General features: G+C 31.4%; 1 protein-coding gene across 5 annotated transcripts in view; it reads right to left on the reverse strand.

Annotated features, from left to right (window-relative positions):
* Window positions 1-236: 236 nt before the first annotated feature.
* The window catches only part of LOC129913305 (tyrosine-protein phosphatase 99A), a 504456-nt gene continuing 485299 nt past the window's right edge, over window positions 237-19393 (reverse strand). For 2 of the 5 annotated variants that reach the window (XM_055991907.1, XM_055991911.1), the window contains 5 exons: window positions 5725-6014; window positions 5075-5648; window positions 4460-5015; window positions 4105-4373; window positions 523-1194 (listed from right to left, as the gene is read on the reverse strand). In XM_055991907.1, the coding sequence (XP_055847882.1) occupies window positions 537-1194; window positions 4105-4373; window positions 4460-5015; window positions 5075-5648; window positions 5725-6014 (2347 nt within the window). In that variant the 3' untranslated portion in view covers window positions 523-536. The other 3 variants (XM_055991910.1, XM_055991909.1, XM_055991908.1) reach the window with 3 other exon arrangements.

The raw sequence follows: 19393 nt of genomic DNA on the forward strand, positions 1-19393 counted from the left end.
TATAAATTGTTAATAACTACATTGTTTTTTGTGTTTTTTGCTAGTTTAACTACTTTTTATTCATAAAAGGGTGCGCTTATATTTTGACTCCTGAAGGATCCTTTTTATCTCATTATCCCTCAGGAGTGTGTGTGATGTATTGTTGAACTTCTTACACATACATATAATAAGTTTTGTTTTTTGTTTCATATTAAATTTATGAATAGAAAGAGATAAAAGAAAATGTTAAAGGAACCAGAGGAACATAGAAGAGAATGTTTAATATTATTTTTTTGTTTAAAGGAATTCAATTTATAACTTGCGGATGAATCTTTATGGTTTATTTGTATTTTTTTTTTTCTCTTAATGAATTGGATGTGTGTCAGCTTGCTATACTATTTTTTTGTTTTGTGTAAATTTATTTGTGTTTTTTTTATTTTATTTTATACTTAGGAATATTTTTTTTGTTAATTTGTTAAACTAAAATAATTTATTTGTTTATCCTACGATATCTAAGCTTTGAGCATCCGTTACAGCTTTATATTTTAGATAAAAATTTAATTTAAATTTCCATTGACATTTAAATTAACATTACCATTTAAATTAATACCATCACCATTATTATCATCATCATTGACATTAACACCAGTTAGTTGTTCAATAGTAGGAGTAGAATTAATAGAATTAGTAATAAAATTACCACAAATAATACCATTATCACCACCACCATTATCCAAATTATTAATAATTGTTGTTGATTGTGGAATGATTGTTGTTGTTGTTGTTGTTAAAGTTGGATTTGTTGTTGTTGTTGTTAAAGTTGTTTGTTGTGTTGTTGTTGTTAAATCACCAACACCATTAATTAATGATGTTATTGCAGCATTATTTATATTAATGTTAGTTAGGGTATTTGAATTTTGTAACGTACTACTAATATTACCATTGCTACAGATTTTACTGTATAAATCCGGCGTTGCCGTCGTAACATCTTCAAATTCTGTACGCAAGGCAGTGCGTTTCAGTAGCTGCAAATTACGAGGCAAATATGATAGAATGTTGTATATAAGGCGTATGTCTTCGCTAGACGTCCATACGCCCGGCCTTTTATTGTGATACAATTTTGCATATTGATAGATATTAGCTGTATTACAATATTCCATTTCAATGGATAATGATGAGATCGCACAGAATGTACATGCCTGAGCACCGCCGTATCTGGAAATAAAAAATAAAATGTTTGAAATTTTTTGTATAATGTATATGTTTTAAAAATAAAAAAAATAAAGATTTTTAGGAAAGGTTGAGTTCAAAAGAACTTGACTTTGTCTTGCATTTAATTATGAACATTATGGAAGTCAATTTTAAGGAAATTACTATGCAAAAAAAAACTAGGAGAGTAAAATTTTAGCTTTCTATTCTCAGTTCTCAGTGTAACTTAAATTTTACTTAACCCTTTCGGCACCAGCGTTACTCTCATGTAACATATGTATGTATCTTTCAAAATTCGTAAAAAATATCCCATTAAATAATTTTTTAGGTTTTGATGGCTTAATTGAAAGATAATAATGCCTAGTTACTAGATTACTACAAAAAGTTAGTCAAATATCGTACTTTAAATTTTTTTTAGTCGAAAAAGGGACTGAAATCCACATTTTTTAAAGTTTTTTTTGTGAATTTTTTTTTTATATGGTTATATTTTTGAAAAACAAAAAGATATGAACAATGTTAATCCAGAAAGTGTTTTGTGTTTTGGCTTAGAAGAAGTAGCATAAATTATTGTTATATAAAAAGTTATTTTCTCAGTCATCCGACTTTTTTTGAAGGCAGTGTATGTTACTTACATGTAACATGAGAATAACACATTAGTTTTGCTATTTATTATTTTGGAACATAACATTTTGCTATTTATATTGCTTAGTTGTGATGTTTTTGACACGATAATACTGAAAAAAACATTTTTTAATATTGATTTTCATAGCTTGGGTTCGAAAGGGTTAACATTTTAGAAATAAAAAATATTGTTCTCAAACACAAATTCTATCCACATGTTTTAAAATTTTCCTTATAGGAACCTACCTACAGCTATTTCTTATACTCAACTTTTAAAGAAGTTAAATTTTAAAATCAGTACAAGCAAACCTGTCTAATTGACTTATAAAATAAAACTGAAACCGAATAGTTAAGAGAACTTTAAATTTAAGTTTTAAAAACTAACCGGACTCAGCAAAATAAAACATTTTCGTACACACTTTACACCTTACACAATGCTCAATAGAAGAATAACTATTTGAAAATTCGCAGTGTAAGATCTACATCTACGAGAACATCTCTCTAGCAGAGAGAGCTCAACCATCCATTCAGCATTTACTACCGATCTACCGAGAAGACCAGAATTTAGTAACCTAGGACTAGGAGAGTTTTTATTTTGAAGAAATAAATAAATAATAATGTGATGTGCAATCGATACGAATCCTCTTTGAACTTTAAAGTGTAAATCGTTTAATAATATGCATAAGGAATATAACGGAAAATTTTACTGATCGCTAAAACTGAAATTTAACTGGGACTTAAAATATTACCACAGCATTAACTAATCTTTAGTTGAACTTAGCATGAGACAATTATACTACTTTACTTTGACAGAAATAGAATTTAAAAACCTCAAATGATAAACTCTGGAAAAGGTGTTATAACTAGTCTTATGGGGACTCAAATAATCTGTTTTTTTTCGAAGTTGTAAGCCAGTGTTGCCAGGAACTTGACTTCATGAAATTTTTAATACCCCCTCCAAATTATGATTTCATTGTAAACGTACATACTACCAAATACTATACACAAATACACACATTTTTTTGAAGCAATAATACTTTTGAAAATGTTCGGTCTATCCCACAATCCGTTCGTAATGGAATATTTCATACAAATTGTCTTTACGAGCGGATTCTATGATTTAAACAAATCTATGATACCAAAGGAATTCTAGATGATTCCTAATTGCCAAACGGTTTTGGTAAAAAAAAGGCAACAATATAAAATGAGCACATTACTTTGGTAGATGTTTTCCTATTGACCTATTAGTTAAACAATTCCAACTGCAATCTAGTTATTTAATGAAGGTTGATATAACATCAGGAGAAATAATTGCTCTTTTCTCAAGTGGGTCATGCAAGGCTGATACTTGCTTGTCCAATCATTAATATCTCTCAATGACACTAAGATCTCGAACCCAGATAAATGGTTAATATCCAAACTATCAAATTCATCACACCAAAAAGAACTTTTTTAAGGTTATACCAAAAACTCTAAACCATGTGAAAATATAATTATTAAAAGGAACTTCAGAATAGTTCTAAAGATTAGTGAGCAGTCTTTAAGTGCTTCAAGTTACTCGACAATAACAAAATTTCAAAATTCGGAGGTATGGAAACAAATTTTGGTATTGTCATGAGGCCCATAACCACGGCCATAAAGTCACTACCACCTTTTTGTTTTATATATTATAATCCTTTATTATGCAAAAAAACAAATAGAATTGTTTATAACACTGGTCCAGTCGGGAGTAGGTGAGGAGTGAATTTACTTGGGTAGAGGCATTCTTTACATAAAAATGAATTGATTCAAAAATTTGATCTGAGACCGGTTGAGAAATGTTGATTTTAAACATTTTTTGTATTAAATTGAAATGACCATCTATGCATTTTTATAGCTCATTGAATGCTCAAAAATAAAAAAAATTAATTAAAAATGTTTTACAAAATTGAAAAAAATGTATAAGAAACCTAAAACTGACACTGTGGCGAATGTGTACCATTTTTTTGGTTCGAGATATCTATTTTCATTTTATCTATAAATATAAATCTTAAAATTTTATCACTGTTTCACATCATAAAATTTTTTGGCCTTTATTAGCAGTAACTTTTAAATAATTTCTTTATCTGAACGGCGAATTCCATCTTCTCTCTAATAAAATACCTTCCGAATCGAAACAGAATTGACTCAAGTCAATACATTCTTCTGCTAATATTCCTTATTCTTATTTAAGTTAGTTACTTCTTAAATCTTTCAATACACATTACAAGAGACTCTTATAGAATAAGAAAACAAATGATAACCCCCCTCACTTACCTATCGACGACAACAATTGGTCCATTTCTGTAGTCGCTACACCTCTCGTGCACGTCCACAATAAAATCGTAAATACTATTTGGATTGGTCATTTCTGGCCAACTGGGACAATGCAGCATTTTCACGCTTAGCTCATAATCGTCCTGTATTGATTGTATGACAAAATCTCGACTCACGTAGTCACTTTTGTTGGTCTTGCTTAAGAATTTTACGCGATAATAATCGCTTTCGATGGGCGTCGTATCATCTGGCCAAAATTGTGCAAAATTCTATTGAAAAGAAAAGAACTATCATTACAAATCCTCAATTCTACACAAAAATACAACAACAAAAAAAGAGAATGAAAAAAACCTACAATCTCATCTAATGATGATAGCAACACAATTGTTTGCGCATTGTGATCCCACACCATTTGCCAGAAATCCTTAACAGTGTGCGACATTGGATGTTGAGTGACAATAAAGTCTCGCAGCCGCCTAAAACCATGCAACCAAGAGGCATTAATATAATCACTGCCCTCCTCGCCTGGTTTCGGCGTTAAATGCACCCGACTACTTTCAATCGGGAATATGGCACCACGATTCTTGATTGAGTTCACTTGCTTCATCGCCGATGCAATGTGTATGTCCTTCGTTTGGAACTGAATTATATTCTTGTACTGATTCTCTAGGTAGGTGGTGAGATTTTTAAGCTCTTCGATTTGATCGGCACGCAAATTGGTCTCGCCGCTAGCTATGGCCTCGACCAATGCGTCATGCAGGAATATATATTGTTCCTCGGTTTGAACGAGGAAATTTCGCTGCACCCGGATGTGTCGCAGGAAGCCGAACACATTGACGACTCCTTTTTGTTGGATTTGCTTGAGCATGGCATCTAAAACGATGTATGTTCCAGTGCGACCAACTCCAGCGCTATCAAAGAAAGAATATATGAAAAAAGTGTCTATAACGCTTAAAGAAAATATGTATACCTGCAATGGACAACTATTGGTCCAGCATCTGGTGGATTGGCAGCTGAAGATTTCTTAACAAAATTTAATACTGGCAGTGGATGATCTGGTGTTCCATGATCCGGCCAATTCGTATAGTGGTATTGGTAAACAATTTTCTCCGAGTTTGATTGTTTCTTCTTTTTGAGCTGAAAGGAAACATAGGTAAAAAAATGGAAGAAGAGAAGAATGTTAAAAGGGGACAGACAACCCACCTTGAGATGCTTAATCTGTAACGTTCGCACTGTATACGTGGACATTACTTCCTCCTCAATCAGTTTCACTTGAATGACTCCGTATGTCTCGATGCCATCCTTTGGCCAATACATATCGCACTTCCGACGGCCTCGTTCGACCAGGTTCGTTATCATCACAATAATCGCCACCCGTTGCTCCCAAATCATTCGCCAGAAGCAATCAAATGTGTCCGGCAATGGTCCTTGCGTGCCGATAAATGCACGGGTCTTCTGGTAGCCGTCAATGAAATTGGCATTAATGTAATCGAGGTTCTTCTTTTGGCCTGGTGTTGGGTGGAGATGCACTCGGCTGTGGTCATCTGGAAAGAATCGATTAGTTGGATTGCTTGACTTTACTCTCTAACGGTCTATTTGAACTTTCTCTATACTACTTACATGCAGTTATATTGAGATAGCGATTTTTCCGTTTGTTCTCCGGATGCTGTGAGTGCTCGCAGGGCAGGTCGTCCGATATGCACTCATTTTGAATTGCCTCATACTCCCGACTAAAGCCAATGTCACCATCAGCATGTAACGAAGCTACATGCTTGCTGAACTCATTTACTGGCACAGCAGCACGTATTTCGCCGCCAATCTCGACTGGTACTTCCCAGTCAACCTGAGGTACGGATGGATGATGTGGGGGATCGTCTAGGTAGTAGTATGCTGCATGGAAACACTTCCTGCTTTTGAAAAGAAATAGAAAATGAAGAGAGAAACATTAAAATCGTGCGGAAATGAACAGAAATAAAATTGAACGATTATGAGAATGACTATATATGGGCTAAAATGACGACGACGGCGTCGAATGGTGATGATGACGACGTTTGGAAACGATTGGGCGCGGTTTAGCGGCGGCAATAGATGGACGGACGGGGCCGGACGTGTATCGAAAAGGATTAAATGATTTTGTTATTTTTTTTTTCTTTTTCTGTTTCTATTCGGAATCAGGGTGTGAAGTAAAACATTTGATTTTAAGGCACCATTAGGTGGGTTTAGCTTTGGAATGAAAATGTCTAACAATTCCCATTGGCGGAGGACACACGTTTTGTCGGTTTGCAGTGGAATAAAAATTGAATGGGAAAAGCTAAAATCTTAATCGAAGATTGAAGGTTAATATGGATAGGCAAGAGGTTAGAGTGTAAAGGTTTGTTCTTACTTTGGTTAACTAAAACAAAATTAGATAGCTTACACTTGGGTATTAATGTTAAGTATAAGTGTAGCAGGATGTCATGTTATTTTAGGATCTTGATTCTTGACTGAGGTCAGCATCGAAACAAAAGGACTATTTGGGTTAATCGCTTTTAGGGCAGCTATAGATTATTTCAGGACAGTGGTGTATAGGTACATTTTCTTTGCTGAAATGCAACTTTATAAGGTTGTTTTTTTTTTTTGGTTTTAAAGATAAGCGAAGATATAAAAAATACTTTGCAAACTTTCAGGTCGATAGCTGATAAAGCTGATAAAAATAAAACCAATAAAAATAGCAACACTTTCTGATAAAATAAAGCCTAGACTGATACACTCCTAACATTTCTTGTATCCATGTTGTTAGTGAGCTGAAGTGGTGATAACCTTTAGTTTTCTGATGAAATCAAAAAGCTAATAAGTAGATCGATAAAAATTTGTTCAACGTTTATCTTCAAAGTTTTGGTTAAAATAAAATATTTTATGAGCTGGGCATGTAACTAGTGCTGGGGAAAGTTAAGAACATTTTAGCAATTAATCCTGTTTGTCATGTTCATAGACACGTGTATTTTTTTTTTTATTTTATCGTCAAATTATTGTATAAAAAAATGTTCTACTAGTAAGGCACTTATCATTGGATCCGGATGGGGGTGGAAGATTTTCTGCGAACAAATTAAAAGTGGTGCCTACGAGCCAATTTGATCATTTAAGTGAAAAGCTTAGATGGGTGCTTGGATATATTTAGAGTTAGGGCCAATTTTGACGAGGCTCTAGCACTTGCGGGCTTCTATTGTTGGGGTTAAGTCCAGGATTAGAGAATGTAGGGTATACAGACCTTGTAAATGAAATAAGAACAAGCAATTTTCATATTTCACGTGAAATAGAGTAAGGCCTGCGATGGGAAGTCGGTGATTATTCATAACTGGAATCATTGTTGAAACGAAAATCCAGACTAAAACCTTTATTTTGAATGCGTATAAAAATATACGGATACAGACGTTGAAGTTGAAGCCGGGTGGCTAAAATCACAAGCGATCGTTAGATTCTTTTCCGGCAAGAAGCCGGATTGTACAAGGCCACCACGAAGAATTTCCTGATTCAATAAAAGTGCTCAAACATTTAGCTTGGATGAGTAACAAATGAACACGTTTTAATAACTTTCTACTAGCAGAGTTGAAAATTGTTTGAACCGATTTTTAAGAAAGAAGATTTTCTTGACTGGGCCAACTAAAGAAGGTTAAGTATTAAGTATATTAGAATCACTCTTCGCATTGTGGATAAGAAAATCGACGGAATTTATGAGTTAGACTACTGGAGTGATACTTAATGCTTGCTAATTATAATGGGCGGACCGTTTATAATTAATATAAGTAAGAACATTGGAAGTATAAACGGTAGAAGCACCTGGCGTTGAAGATATAAAATGGAAATAGATAAACAGGGTTTCTAGAATGTCAAGACAAAAGAATACAAGATGTTTTTCTACAGAATAGAACGAGGTAAAAACGCAACATGTATCATCTTTGTGGAAGACTTACTAGGTTGTACCTTGACTATTACGAAGTGTAGTGATCTTTTGAAAACACTGAAAATGATGATGCAACAAAAGATTTGAAATTTTTAGTTTCAATTGCTTAACTTTTGACCGAAAATAATTTTATTCACCAAGCATTTCATAAGATATTTTGAATTTCGGCTAAATGAAATCACGGTTTACGGTAAACTTTGTTCAATTAAGTAAAAGCTATCAACTGCTACCCATTCCACTTTTAAAATACAGAAAGTTCAATCGGCATTGTAGTTGTAGTAAGTACAATCTGGGGTGGAATCGGCTATTGTGATTTGTGATCGGTCATAGTCACAAGAACTAAATTTGTACTGCGGAAATCATATTTTTCAAATTGGTCTTTTGTGATTATCACCGATCACAAATCACAATATCCGAATTTCAAGGGTGAAGTCTAAAATACATAAATATGGAACTCCCTAGAACAAACTTGCTTTCAGAAATTAAAATCATTATACCTAAAGGAAATTTCTAACAGTATTGGAAAACAATTTTCGAATCTTGGTGATAAATGAACGGAAGATAAAAAGAAGTTTACCCAACTTAAAGCAAAGAGTATAGAATGCATGCAAAGCGAACTGTAAGAAATTATCTTTTTCAGCTATTAATAAAAGCCAGGCTTTCACTTTCATAAAAAAGGGCGCATTTATCATCAAAACTCCATCAAATAAAGAAACTTTGCTAAGAGTTATATAAGTAGGTAATACTCAAGGTCTATTTATTTTGGACGGTGAGAAAAATATTCGCGTCTTGATTTTTCACTGTTTCTTAGCCTTTCCAATAACTGCATCTGCTTAAGAAGTAGTGCCCAATATAATAGTCGGAGAAGTGAATCTGCTGGTGAAAAACTCCATGAGTTTTGGAAAAAAAATGACACAAAACGGTTGTAGAAGTCTTATGGTTTTCATTTCGAAACATATCAGTCCTGATTAAATGCATAGTCAGTGAAGGGGAAGCTTACTTCTGCCCTTTGCAATATAAAAAAAATAAGCTGGTGCAAAGAAGACGTCCCGACGACGGTACAATGCAATCGTTAAAAGAGGTAGGGTACAATCTCCTTATATGTAAATGCAAGGAAATCTGCATTTAATTGGTATCAAACATGAAACAATTCATAAATGGGAAGCCTACCAACGTTTTCTGAGCTCAACTTAGCAAAGTGGAAGGGTTTCATAAATAGTTTAGTTGATAAATTATTTCTAAACCGTTTTCATTAATAAGCAAACATACAAGTACCTTTTGAAAATTTCCTAATATCCTAGTCCTTGAAAATATTGCAAACTAAAATAATAAACAACTTCATCATGGTTTCCTCTCTCTCAATCCCAATCCCGGAACTCATATGCCTGATGCTTGAAATGTGTGCTTGAAATGTTATTGAAAATAATATCATCTCTCCTTCCAAATCTCTTCAAACCTTTTTTTTTTTTTCTTAAGTTTAACAATATAATATATGAACTAATTTTCCTTTATCATATCATGAACAACATCTTACTTAACGATGCAACATTGTGCAAATTCCGCTTTTATGACGTAACTTGGTAACTAAGGAGAGAAGAAAACTACTTTTAACTTTTACTCAACTGATTCACAAACAAAGCATTAAGTTAAACACACACACACACACAACAACAACAACAACAACAGGAACAACTATACACTATTACCCTTCCTGTTGCGATGCAATGATGTTGGCTGTCTCCCTCATTTCTTGGACGGAAAATTTCAAAGCAATAAACTTAAAAATAATTCCATCATATAGTTGAACGTTCGATAAACTGCTTACGCGCTTAAATTTCATCAAAATTAGAGATGCAAAAAGGAGCATCATGAAACAAAGACTACAAGTAGGTACAAGTGAATGTATATCAGTTTGAAACTTAGCAGAAAAGCACAAAACAAGGAACAAGGGAGAAGGGAGAAGAACAGGAAGAAGAATTCAACGATGAGAAAGAAAATCAAATTTAGTTTTCACTTACATCACGCACCCAATGTTTTATCATCAGTAACAGAAGCATTATACATAATATACACAAAGTTTACATGTGTACATAAGGATCTCTATAGAAAAATATAGGACAGAAGAAGGTACCCCCAAACTCTGCTTTTTCGATTTGTTCCATATCCTTGCACAAAAAAAAAAAAAAAATGAATTGCATTTGCGTTCCGAAGAAATAAGATGGGAGTAGAAAATAAATAAAACAAAATATCTAAACGAAAAATGTAATCCTTTTGAATGTTTTGCAGTTTCCTTTTTTGTTGTTGTTGTTGTGCTGTTCTCTATTTTTTAAACGGTAACTAGGTATTCCACTTTATAAGCTCCAAAATGAAGACAAGGAAAAAAGAGCAAAAAACGATGGACTCTCCTTTTTCTTGTTTTTTCTTGATAAACAACAAATGTGTACGATTTGAAGTACTTTTTTTCAATTTCCTATGCCCTTAATACTTGCGCCCCTATTCTAGGACCCTATAACAGTGGTTCATGTTGATGATTTTTAGTTGACGAAATCAAAAAATGTCAAGATGACTTCAAAGAATATCAGTAGGAGTAGGAATAGGAGTTAGGAGTAGGAGTTAGGAGTAGGAATAGGAGTTAGGAATAGGAGTAGGAATAAGAGTATGAGTAAGCGTAAGAGTAAGCGTAAGAGTAAGAGTAAGAGTAAGAGTAAGAGTAAGAGTAAGAGTAAGAGTAAGAGTAAGAGTAAGAGTAAGAGTAAGAGTAAGAGTAAGAGTAAGAGTAAGAGTAAGAGTAAGAGTAAGAGTAAGAGTAAGAGTAAGAGTAAGAGTAAGAGTAAGAGTAAGAGTAAGAGTAAGAGTAAGAGTAAGAGTAAGAGTAAGAGTAAGAGTAAGAGTAAGAGTAAGAGTAAGAGTAAGAGTAAGAGTAAGAGTAAGAGTAAGAGTAAGAGTAAGAGTAAGAGTAAGAGTAAGAGTAAGAGTAAGAGTAAGAGTAAGAGTAAGAGTAAGAGTAAGAGTAAGAGTAAGAGTAAGAGTAAGAGTAAGAGTAACAGTAAGAGTAGGAGTACGAGGGAAGGTGGTACTTTTATAAAACATTATTTAATGGATTTTTATCAGATATATTTTTTTCAATGAGCTACTGTTCAACGGCCTCACTCCTCATTCATGAAAGTAAACTGCACATCCTCAAATATTATGAAGAGATAACGAGAAATTCATCTTTTTTAGTTTTTTTTTGTTTAATCCTGCGGGCAGAAAATAAGTGGGATGTTCTCCACACATATGCATTGGAAATAAAGTAATTTATATAAATTTGTTCTTTTCTTTTTTTGTTTACAATGAAACAATATTATTTTTTTTTTGTTATTTGTTTCCTTATTTGAAGTCCTTTTTATGTATATGCGGGTTATTATAGAAAAGTTCATGCCAAAAAAAGTAAGTATATTTTTGTGCAGAAAATTAAATTAAAAACTTTATTTGAAGTTTGCATGCATGCAGCAGACAAATTGCATTACATTCCGCTTATATTGCCATATGCAACCTTCTCAAGGGATTTCATTTAAGTTCTTCCCATGTGTGTAATAGTTATTTTTTTTTTGTTTTTATATTTATAAATTTTCATGTTCATGTTTAATTCTTTTTTATATATGTTTTTTTTTTTTTTGTTTTATTGTATAACGTTTTGTGGAAGTAAAGAGTCAAAAAATATTATTTAAAAACAATTAACTTTTGTTTATAAACAACAAAAACTATCTGATTTTTGTAGGAGTGTCCAGATATTAATACAAAATATTAAATCTATCTGCAGCATACAAAATAGTAGTTGGAGTAGGAGTCCATATAATTCAAATATTCAGTAGCCTTTTTAAATTCATGAATTTTATTTAGGGGATTGAAAATTCTTGTGTGTTTGCATTTTGTATATTAGTATTCCCAAGTTTATGTTTGTTTTGGTTTATTTTTTTTTTGTTGTTGATGTTTTTGTTTTTCTAATTGTGTTGGGACACCTGTTTTCTGTCCTACATACATTACATATGTAATACATATTTGTTTTTTAAGTATTCACTGTAATTAGTGGAAAATTATTTCCTAAGGGAAATTAAAGTAAAATAAAATATATTTTCGAAGGACTAATTTTATTTGGCATGCAATTTGCAAATTTGTTTTTTTTTTTTTTTTTTTTTTTTGAAATAAAATTTTAAACAAATTATGGGTAATTTTGTATTGTGATTGTGGTTTGTTGATAAATTATGAGTTCAAAATGAGATCAATTGGAATAAAATGCAACAATTAGTGTACGTTTTAAGGGAGATTTTGAATTGTAGATTTTAGAGAAATGGAATTAAAAAAGCAAACACACATTTGTAGTTTATAAATTAGCTTGGATGGAATTTAAGAACAAAAAATTGTCAGATTACAAGCTTTTAGTATAGTAATTATGGATTACTTAAAACGTTTTTCTTTATTTTAATGCTACGGTTTCAGCTATATGTTCCACCTATGAGTTTATTTTATTATAAATTGATCGATGATTAACTGTTGTTGTTGAGTATCGAAAATATGGGTTTTTAGAATGATTTTAACAGTTTTTGCCTTCGATTGGCCAACAAATTGATTTATTTTTTTTTGTTGTAAATCAATTTTACAGATCTGTATTTTTCGGCAAATCTATCGATCTCTTACTAACACTACTATGCGTCATAATTAACAGCAATCAGTTCGACAAGGTTTAGTAAATAATTTGTTTCGGTTGCAAGAAAGAATTAAAACATTTTTGGCTTCAAATGGAAGCAGTCGTCCAGCTTATTTTCGGAAAAAATAACAACTTTGAGACCGCTACCTAGTTCAAAGAGACAAATAAATAAAAATCAATCTGAGAACGTAATGGATTTAAAAAAATTAAATACGCTTTAAATTTTCTGCTAAAACAAATTCGCTTAAAAGTAAGCGGAATCGAATAAAATAGAACAAAATGAAGGGGTGCCCCATCAAATTTTATACAATATTATTACACTGCACAACAAGGTTTTGGATGAATAAACTATACAATACTTTTCCAAGAGTTTTTGATGTGCTGAACTCGAATCCGAGGTCAGAAATATTCTATCAGCTCTAGTTTTTGAAATTTTGACATTAGAAAGTGCAAAAACACGTTTATTGGCTGATAGCTCTGGTCTACAAAATTTAATTATTTTTATTATGAATAAACAAAGCTATACTTTTTATATAGTTTTTTGTGTGCCTAACTCGAATATGAAGTCAAAAATATTCTATCAGTCTTAGTTCTTGAAATACTGCCATTAGAATTTGCTAAAAAAAAACGTTTTTTTGCTGTTTTTGAGGTTATGCTATGATGTGAGGTACCTTATTTTAATTTTCTTCTTTAAAAATCTGTTTAAATCTTTCCGATATCTGTTTTATTATCCGAGATATCTTTAGTTTAAGTACGTGTGTTTTGGCTTATTTTATCAATAACGTTATTTCAAACTGCAGTAGCTTCAAACAAAAATATCTCGGATTATAGAAAAGACATCACAAAAGTTTAAACAGATTTTTAAAGAAGAAAAGCAATTCTTATACAAAGCTTCACAAAAAGTGTTAAACAAAATTCCCTCACATTGCAGCACAACTTCAGAAACAGGTGTTTTTGCATTTTCTAACGGTAATATTTTAAAAACGGAAGCTGATAGAATATTTCTGAATTCGGATTCGAGTTCAGCACATCAAAAACCTTTGGAAAAGTATTGTTTGGTTTATTCATCATACAAAAAGTTTATTGATTTCTTGGTCCTTATAACTTTAAGGACAATAGTCATTAATTTTTCAATAAGAATATTTTGACGATATCTTTTAATTTCTAAATCACATGTATTTCAGTTTCATTGACAAATATTGGTTTCGTGTCAAAAAAAAATTCAAAGATTTAATCAAATCCAAAACAACGATAATGCAGAAGTCCAAAAAAGTGGTTTCCTTCATAACGTCCATGGTCAGTCTGATCAGCTGCAGCGAAAATTTGAAACAAGATAATTTTTTTTCGGAATTTCCCAGATGTTTTGTTTTGCAAGTAGGTATTCTTATATTAAAATTACATAATGAATGACCATTTTAAATAAATGTGGCCCAATTTTATTACTTCATTTCCCAATTTCCATGTTTGCACAGACCTTTGATTTAAAAAAAAAAAAAAAACATAAAGAAAAAGAACAAATGGCGTATAAAATGACTCGTTCAGTTACTGAGTTGTTTCTCTAGCTGTATGCGATTTGTTAAAACCACATTTGGGTCGCATCCATTTCTTGTAATTAAGCCATTAAAAAATAGGTTATTAAGTACCGAACACAAATAAAAGTGAATGGTGCGATAGCGCTACCAGCTCAAAATCCCCTCCAAAAAAATCAAGCGTGCTGAGAAAAATTCACACAGAAAAACTCACTCTTGGCCGAATTGGGCGCATGGATGTTTTCGAAATTCAACAAGAGAAAGTGTTAACTTATTTAACTTTGAATTTCATACTTTGACTTTCCAGTCAAAGAAAATGGGAAAGTGAGTTGAGAAAATGGTTTTATTTCAGTAAAGGAAAATGTGCGCCTATTCATATTATGACTCTGACTCATAGCCGTATTTAGGAGGGGGGGGGGGGGGGGGGGGGGTTATGGGGTTTAACCCCCCCGAAATTTTTTTTAGAAAATCAAAAGATATATTATTAACAAATTCAAGTCTAATATGTGTAGCACTAAATGGTTTGTTTTTGTATTTTAGTGATTTGATTAACTATCTGAAAATCTCCTTTAAAGTCTCTACCAATTTTGTATCGTTAAAGAAGCTTTTGATGAAGTTTTTATAAGGGAAAACAAAAATTTTTTGGTCCATTACAACGTTTGGTAAAGAATTCTTCAAAAAACGAGTTTTTGCTTCTGTGACCATTTCCTTAAGCACCATGTTAACACCTTAAAATGCTCTTTTAAGAATCCTTTAAATATCACAAGTATTTATGCATTGTTTTTGGTGCCGAGACTAAACTATACTTTTTCAAAGGGTTTCGGTGTGTCGAACTCGAATTCAAAGACAGACATATCCGATCACATCTCGTTTTTGAAATATCACCGTTAAGGCTAGGCGCACACATTCGATTTAAGTCGCGCGATTATTCAGTCGCAAAAATTGATCCCAAGGATTTCAATGCCTGTGAACACTAGGGTGGTCCTTAGGGAAAAAAAAATTGGGGACGCCCCTAGAATAGGTCCAATTCAAATGCCCTAATTTTTTCAAATTTTTATTCCTGACCCTTCCTGACCCTTTTTGATTAAGAAGTTTATATGTATAAATGATCAAACATCCGCCATTTACCCAATACTGGACACTGAATATCACTCCTGCTATAGTAACCTCTCATCAAAATAGGGCCAGGAAGGGTCAGAGATAAAAATATGAAAAAAATAGGGTATTTGCAAATTTTACATGTGCGATTTTTAAGTTTCAAATTGGTTTAAAGTGACAATTTTTTGCTCGTTTGCCATTCAAGTTATGTTTTTTATAAAGTTTGTTCTTTTCTCTTGAATAAAATTTACAAGTTTACGTCATTAGTAGGTGGATACAATTTTAAAATATTAATAATATTTATAATATTTTGAAACTGAAAACCCAAAATTGGACATAGAACAATTCCTATATAAGTACGTTTTTTCCTTAAATAAAAAGTGGACCTGAACAAAATATGATGGGACTTAAAACAATCAAGAATACTCGGGCTCATTTTCTAAAGGCTACTTCCTGTTTTTATTGTTCTATGTCCCATTAAATTATATTATCTGCGGAATGAAATTTTTTTGACAAAAACGGTTTTAAAATTCGGAAAGAGCACCCTCAAATTAGTAAAACTGCATCATTAACTCATTTTGGATAAAAAGTGGATTTAGAAAAATTTTGCTATACGCCGACGATATGTGGACCTTGTACCAGAGCTAAACCGGAACATTACCACTGATTTCAGAAGATAAAAGTTTCTGAACCACGGATGGAATATTTGTACAACTGGCCCTAAAATTTTTATTTTTAAATATTGCCAATTTAATTTAGAACTCAATAGATATAATGTACCTACCTAAAAATTTTCTGCTACAAAATTTCAGTGCGAGAAAAAGTCCATTTTTCAATGTTTTATACATATATAAAATTGTACGAAATAATTTTTTGTATAAAGCCTAAGAATGGTTAAAATTTGTTTCTCCAAAAAAAATTTCTTGTTCGCTAACGCTCGCAATTTATATCAACCAACTTATCACTCTTTGTACCAATTTAAACTAAAGATGCCGCTCAATATTTGGCCATTTTTAAATTCGATTACGGTAAGCAGAGCTAATTTAAACTTTTAACTACGAATTCCTCTCCTAAAAAATACTTAAAAAGGAAATTGGCAAGTTTTTCGCTTCGACAAAGTTCTAATGACCATTGCTTTAGCGGGATTATCGGGAGAATTGACTGCAGTTACATATTAAAGTTGAAACAAAGTATTGTGATTCCTAAAAAAAAAATGTTGTTTGGTCTGAGCTAACACCCCCCGAAATGAAATCGTAGCTACGGCTATGCTCTGACTGCAGGTCCCGGTTAATTAAGTTTAACTGAACTAGAAAGAAATATTAAGATGAAACCCTCCAAATTGTTAAATAATAATTAACAACGTTGTTTATAACAAATTAACTGATGTTCAAATTTGTCCCACAACTCAAACAAGACTACAAACAAACAAAAAAAAACTAAAGATGCATTGTTTACATTTAGAAAACAAAACAAAAATCTTACAATAACAATAAATGTTGGCAACGCATATTTTATTAAAAAACTACATACATAAAAAAGTAATATTCTTGTTTGATATAAATAAATACAAAAGCACTAAAACTAAAATCACTTGTTCCAAAATTTTAGCTAATAAACCATTGAAATAGAAATAGTTCAGTCAGTCCTCAAGGATAAAAAGACAACGATCGATGGTTTAAGATTTAAGTGAATATTTATATGTACATAATGTGTAAATATGTATAAAAAAAATATATGTTTGTATGTGTCATAAAGAATTCAAGTAGAAGTATGTTAGTATCATCAAAGAACTCAATAGGAAAAAAATGTGAATAGTGGAATGCGAATGAAGATAAAATATGAATTTATTAATAAAAACATTCTTGATAGAAATGTTTTTATAGGGATATGACTATGGTTACCATCTTGTTTTTTTTTTTTTTTTTTTATTTACATTAACAAAGTTTGAATGTTGTAAGTCTTTTATTTTTTGAAATTTTAAAGATTTTATGCTGACTCAAGGGAAGTAGAAGTGAGAGCTGGAGTTCCACAAGGTTCGATCCTAGGCCCTTTCCTTTTTAATTTATATTTGCATGATTTTCCCACATTAACGAACAACACAAAATCTATACATTATGCCACTAATACAATAATCCAATCATAAAAGACCATTAGAAACTTTATCGAACTTAAAAGAAAATTTACAAGTGTCTCTTAATTACTTTAAGGATTGGGCTACAGAAGTTAATTATAACAAATGTGAAGTAGTGTGCTTTAGAAATGCATCTCAAAGAGGTCACTACCTTGCGGTTAAAGAGAGCAAACAAATTTCACTTAATATCAAAGGCACAGCTTTTCCATTGAAACAAAATATAAAGTATCTAGGAGTATCATTGGACGAGAAACTTAAAGCTAACAAACATACTAGGCAAGGAATTTTGAAAGGAAAGGCATCTGCGGCCCTTTCTTAAGCGCTTATTTAGGCCGTGTGTGAATTGCGTAAAATAGTTAAATCCGTGTTAAATTTTTGACACTATTGAGGTGAACAAAATAATTTCAAAAAAAGAATTTATTGTTTAAAATTTTGTCTGCCTTTTTTCTGCCATGATACTCCTCTTTAATAAAAAAAAAAAAAACAAAACAAAAACATCTGCAAAAAAAATTTAACTCAAATTTAACAAGGTCCCGGAGCCCAATAAATTTTAAACAGCTGAAAATTTTTTATTCACCTCAATAGTGTCAAAAATTTTACACGAATTTAACTATTTAACGCAATTCACACACGGCCTTAATTCATCTGAATTACATAAGGACACTAAGTTACTAATGTACAAGACTTTAGTAAGGCCAATTATAGCATATGGTTTCCTAGCCTGGTTTCATATATCTCCATCGGTCGCAATGTTTCAATGTTTTGAAAGGGTGATTATTAGAAAAAGCATCTCAAAATCTAGACGTCCGTGTGGCAAGTGGCATCATGCAAAATTGTATACAGAATCAAAAATAGTACCCTTATTGTCATATTGTTATCTCTTAAACCTTGCCAAGAAAAGATTATCTAGGCTTGAATTCCATGACAACCCACTTTTAAAAAAAGTACGTGATGATAATATAAATTTTGCTATTAATATTTCGCCGGTAGACATTTTAAATCAAAGATCTTTGGAAATTCTTGAAACAGAAAATGATAACCCCTCTCATCTCCCACAGTTCTATTTAAAAGCAAGCTCTGAAAATCATAGAGGTTGAAACTATCATTACTTCTATTCTTGATAATTTTAGTTAACTGCATTTTAGGTTTTTTTTATTTTTATTGTACAACGAAAAATAAATCTTTAAGTAAAACTAAAAACTACATACTTTGATTGTAACAAAAAATTTACTGTATAACAATATTATTCTTTTTAAATTTTGTTTTATTTTTTGTTTTTTTTTTGTTATTTGTTCCCTAGTTTTAAGTATAAATTTCTACAAAAAATGTAAAATATTTATGTGTTAATATTGAGCAAATACTTGTCTTACTAATTTATGTTGTATGTTATTTGGAAATTAATATCTATTCATGTCTTATACATATATTGAATATTATACTAAAATATTATACCAGACCAATCCTAAATCGGTAATTTCATTAATTTTAAGAATTTTTGTAAAAAATAAACAATATTTTTGTTATTTAAGCCTCAATAAAATTTATTCATTCATTCATATGCTGACAAAACTTATTTTTGATTTTTCGTAATTTGAGTTGTTTATTGAAAGTTAGATTTTTTGTTCAACAATTGCATTTAATAATTTTTTTAAATGTTTTTTTTTTTAGAATTGTATTTTTTTTTCTATTTTTTTTTTTATTATGGCCACCTTAAGTCTGGAAAAAAGCAAACTTTGAGATGAGTTTGCATTTTGCAGCCCTTTTTATTTTATTTATTGCTTTTTTTTTGTATCATTATATTTTCTATTTTCTTTTTTTAGTTGTTCAAGGATATATCAAATATACGAGTGAGTGAATATATTACTATTTAATATGACTTCAAGAAGAAAGTGTGTGGAATCTGT

This window comes from Episyrphus balteatus, chromosome 3 (genome assembly GCF_945859705.1).
Source record: "Episyrphus balteatus chromosome 3, idEpiBalt1.1, whole genome shotgun sequence".
NCBI classification, from domain to species: Eukaryota; Metazoa; Arthropoda; class Insecta; order Diptera; family Syrphidae; genus Episyrphus; species Episyrphus balteatus.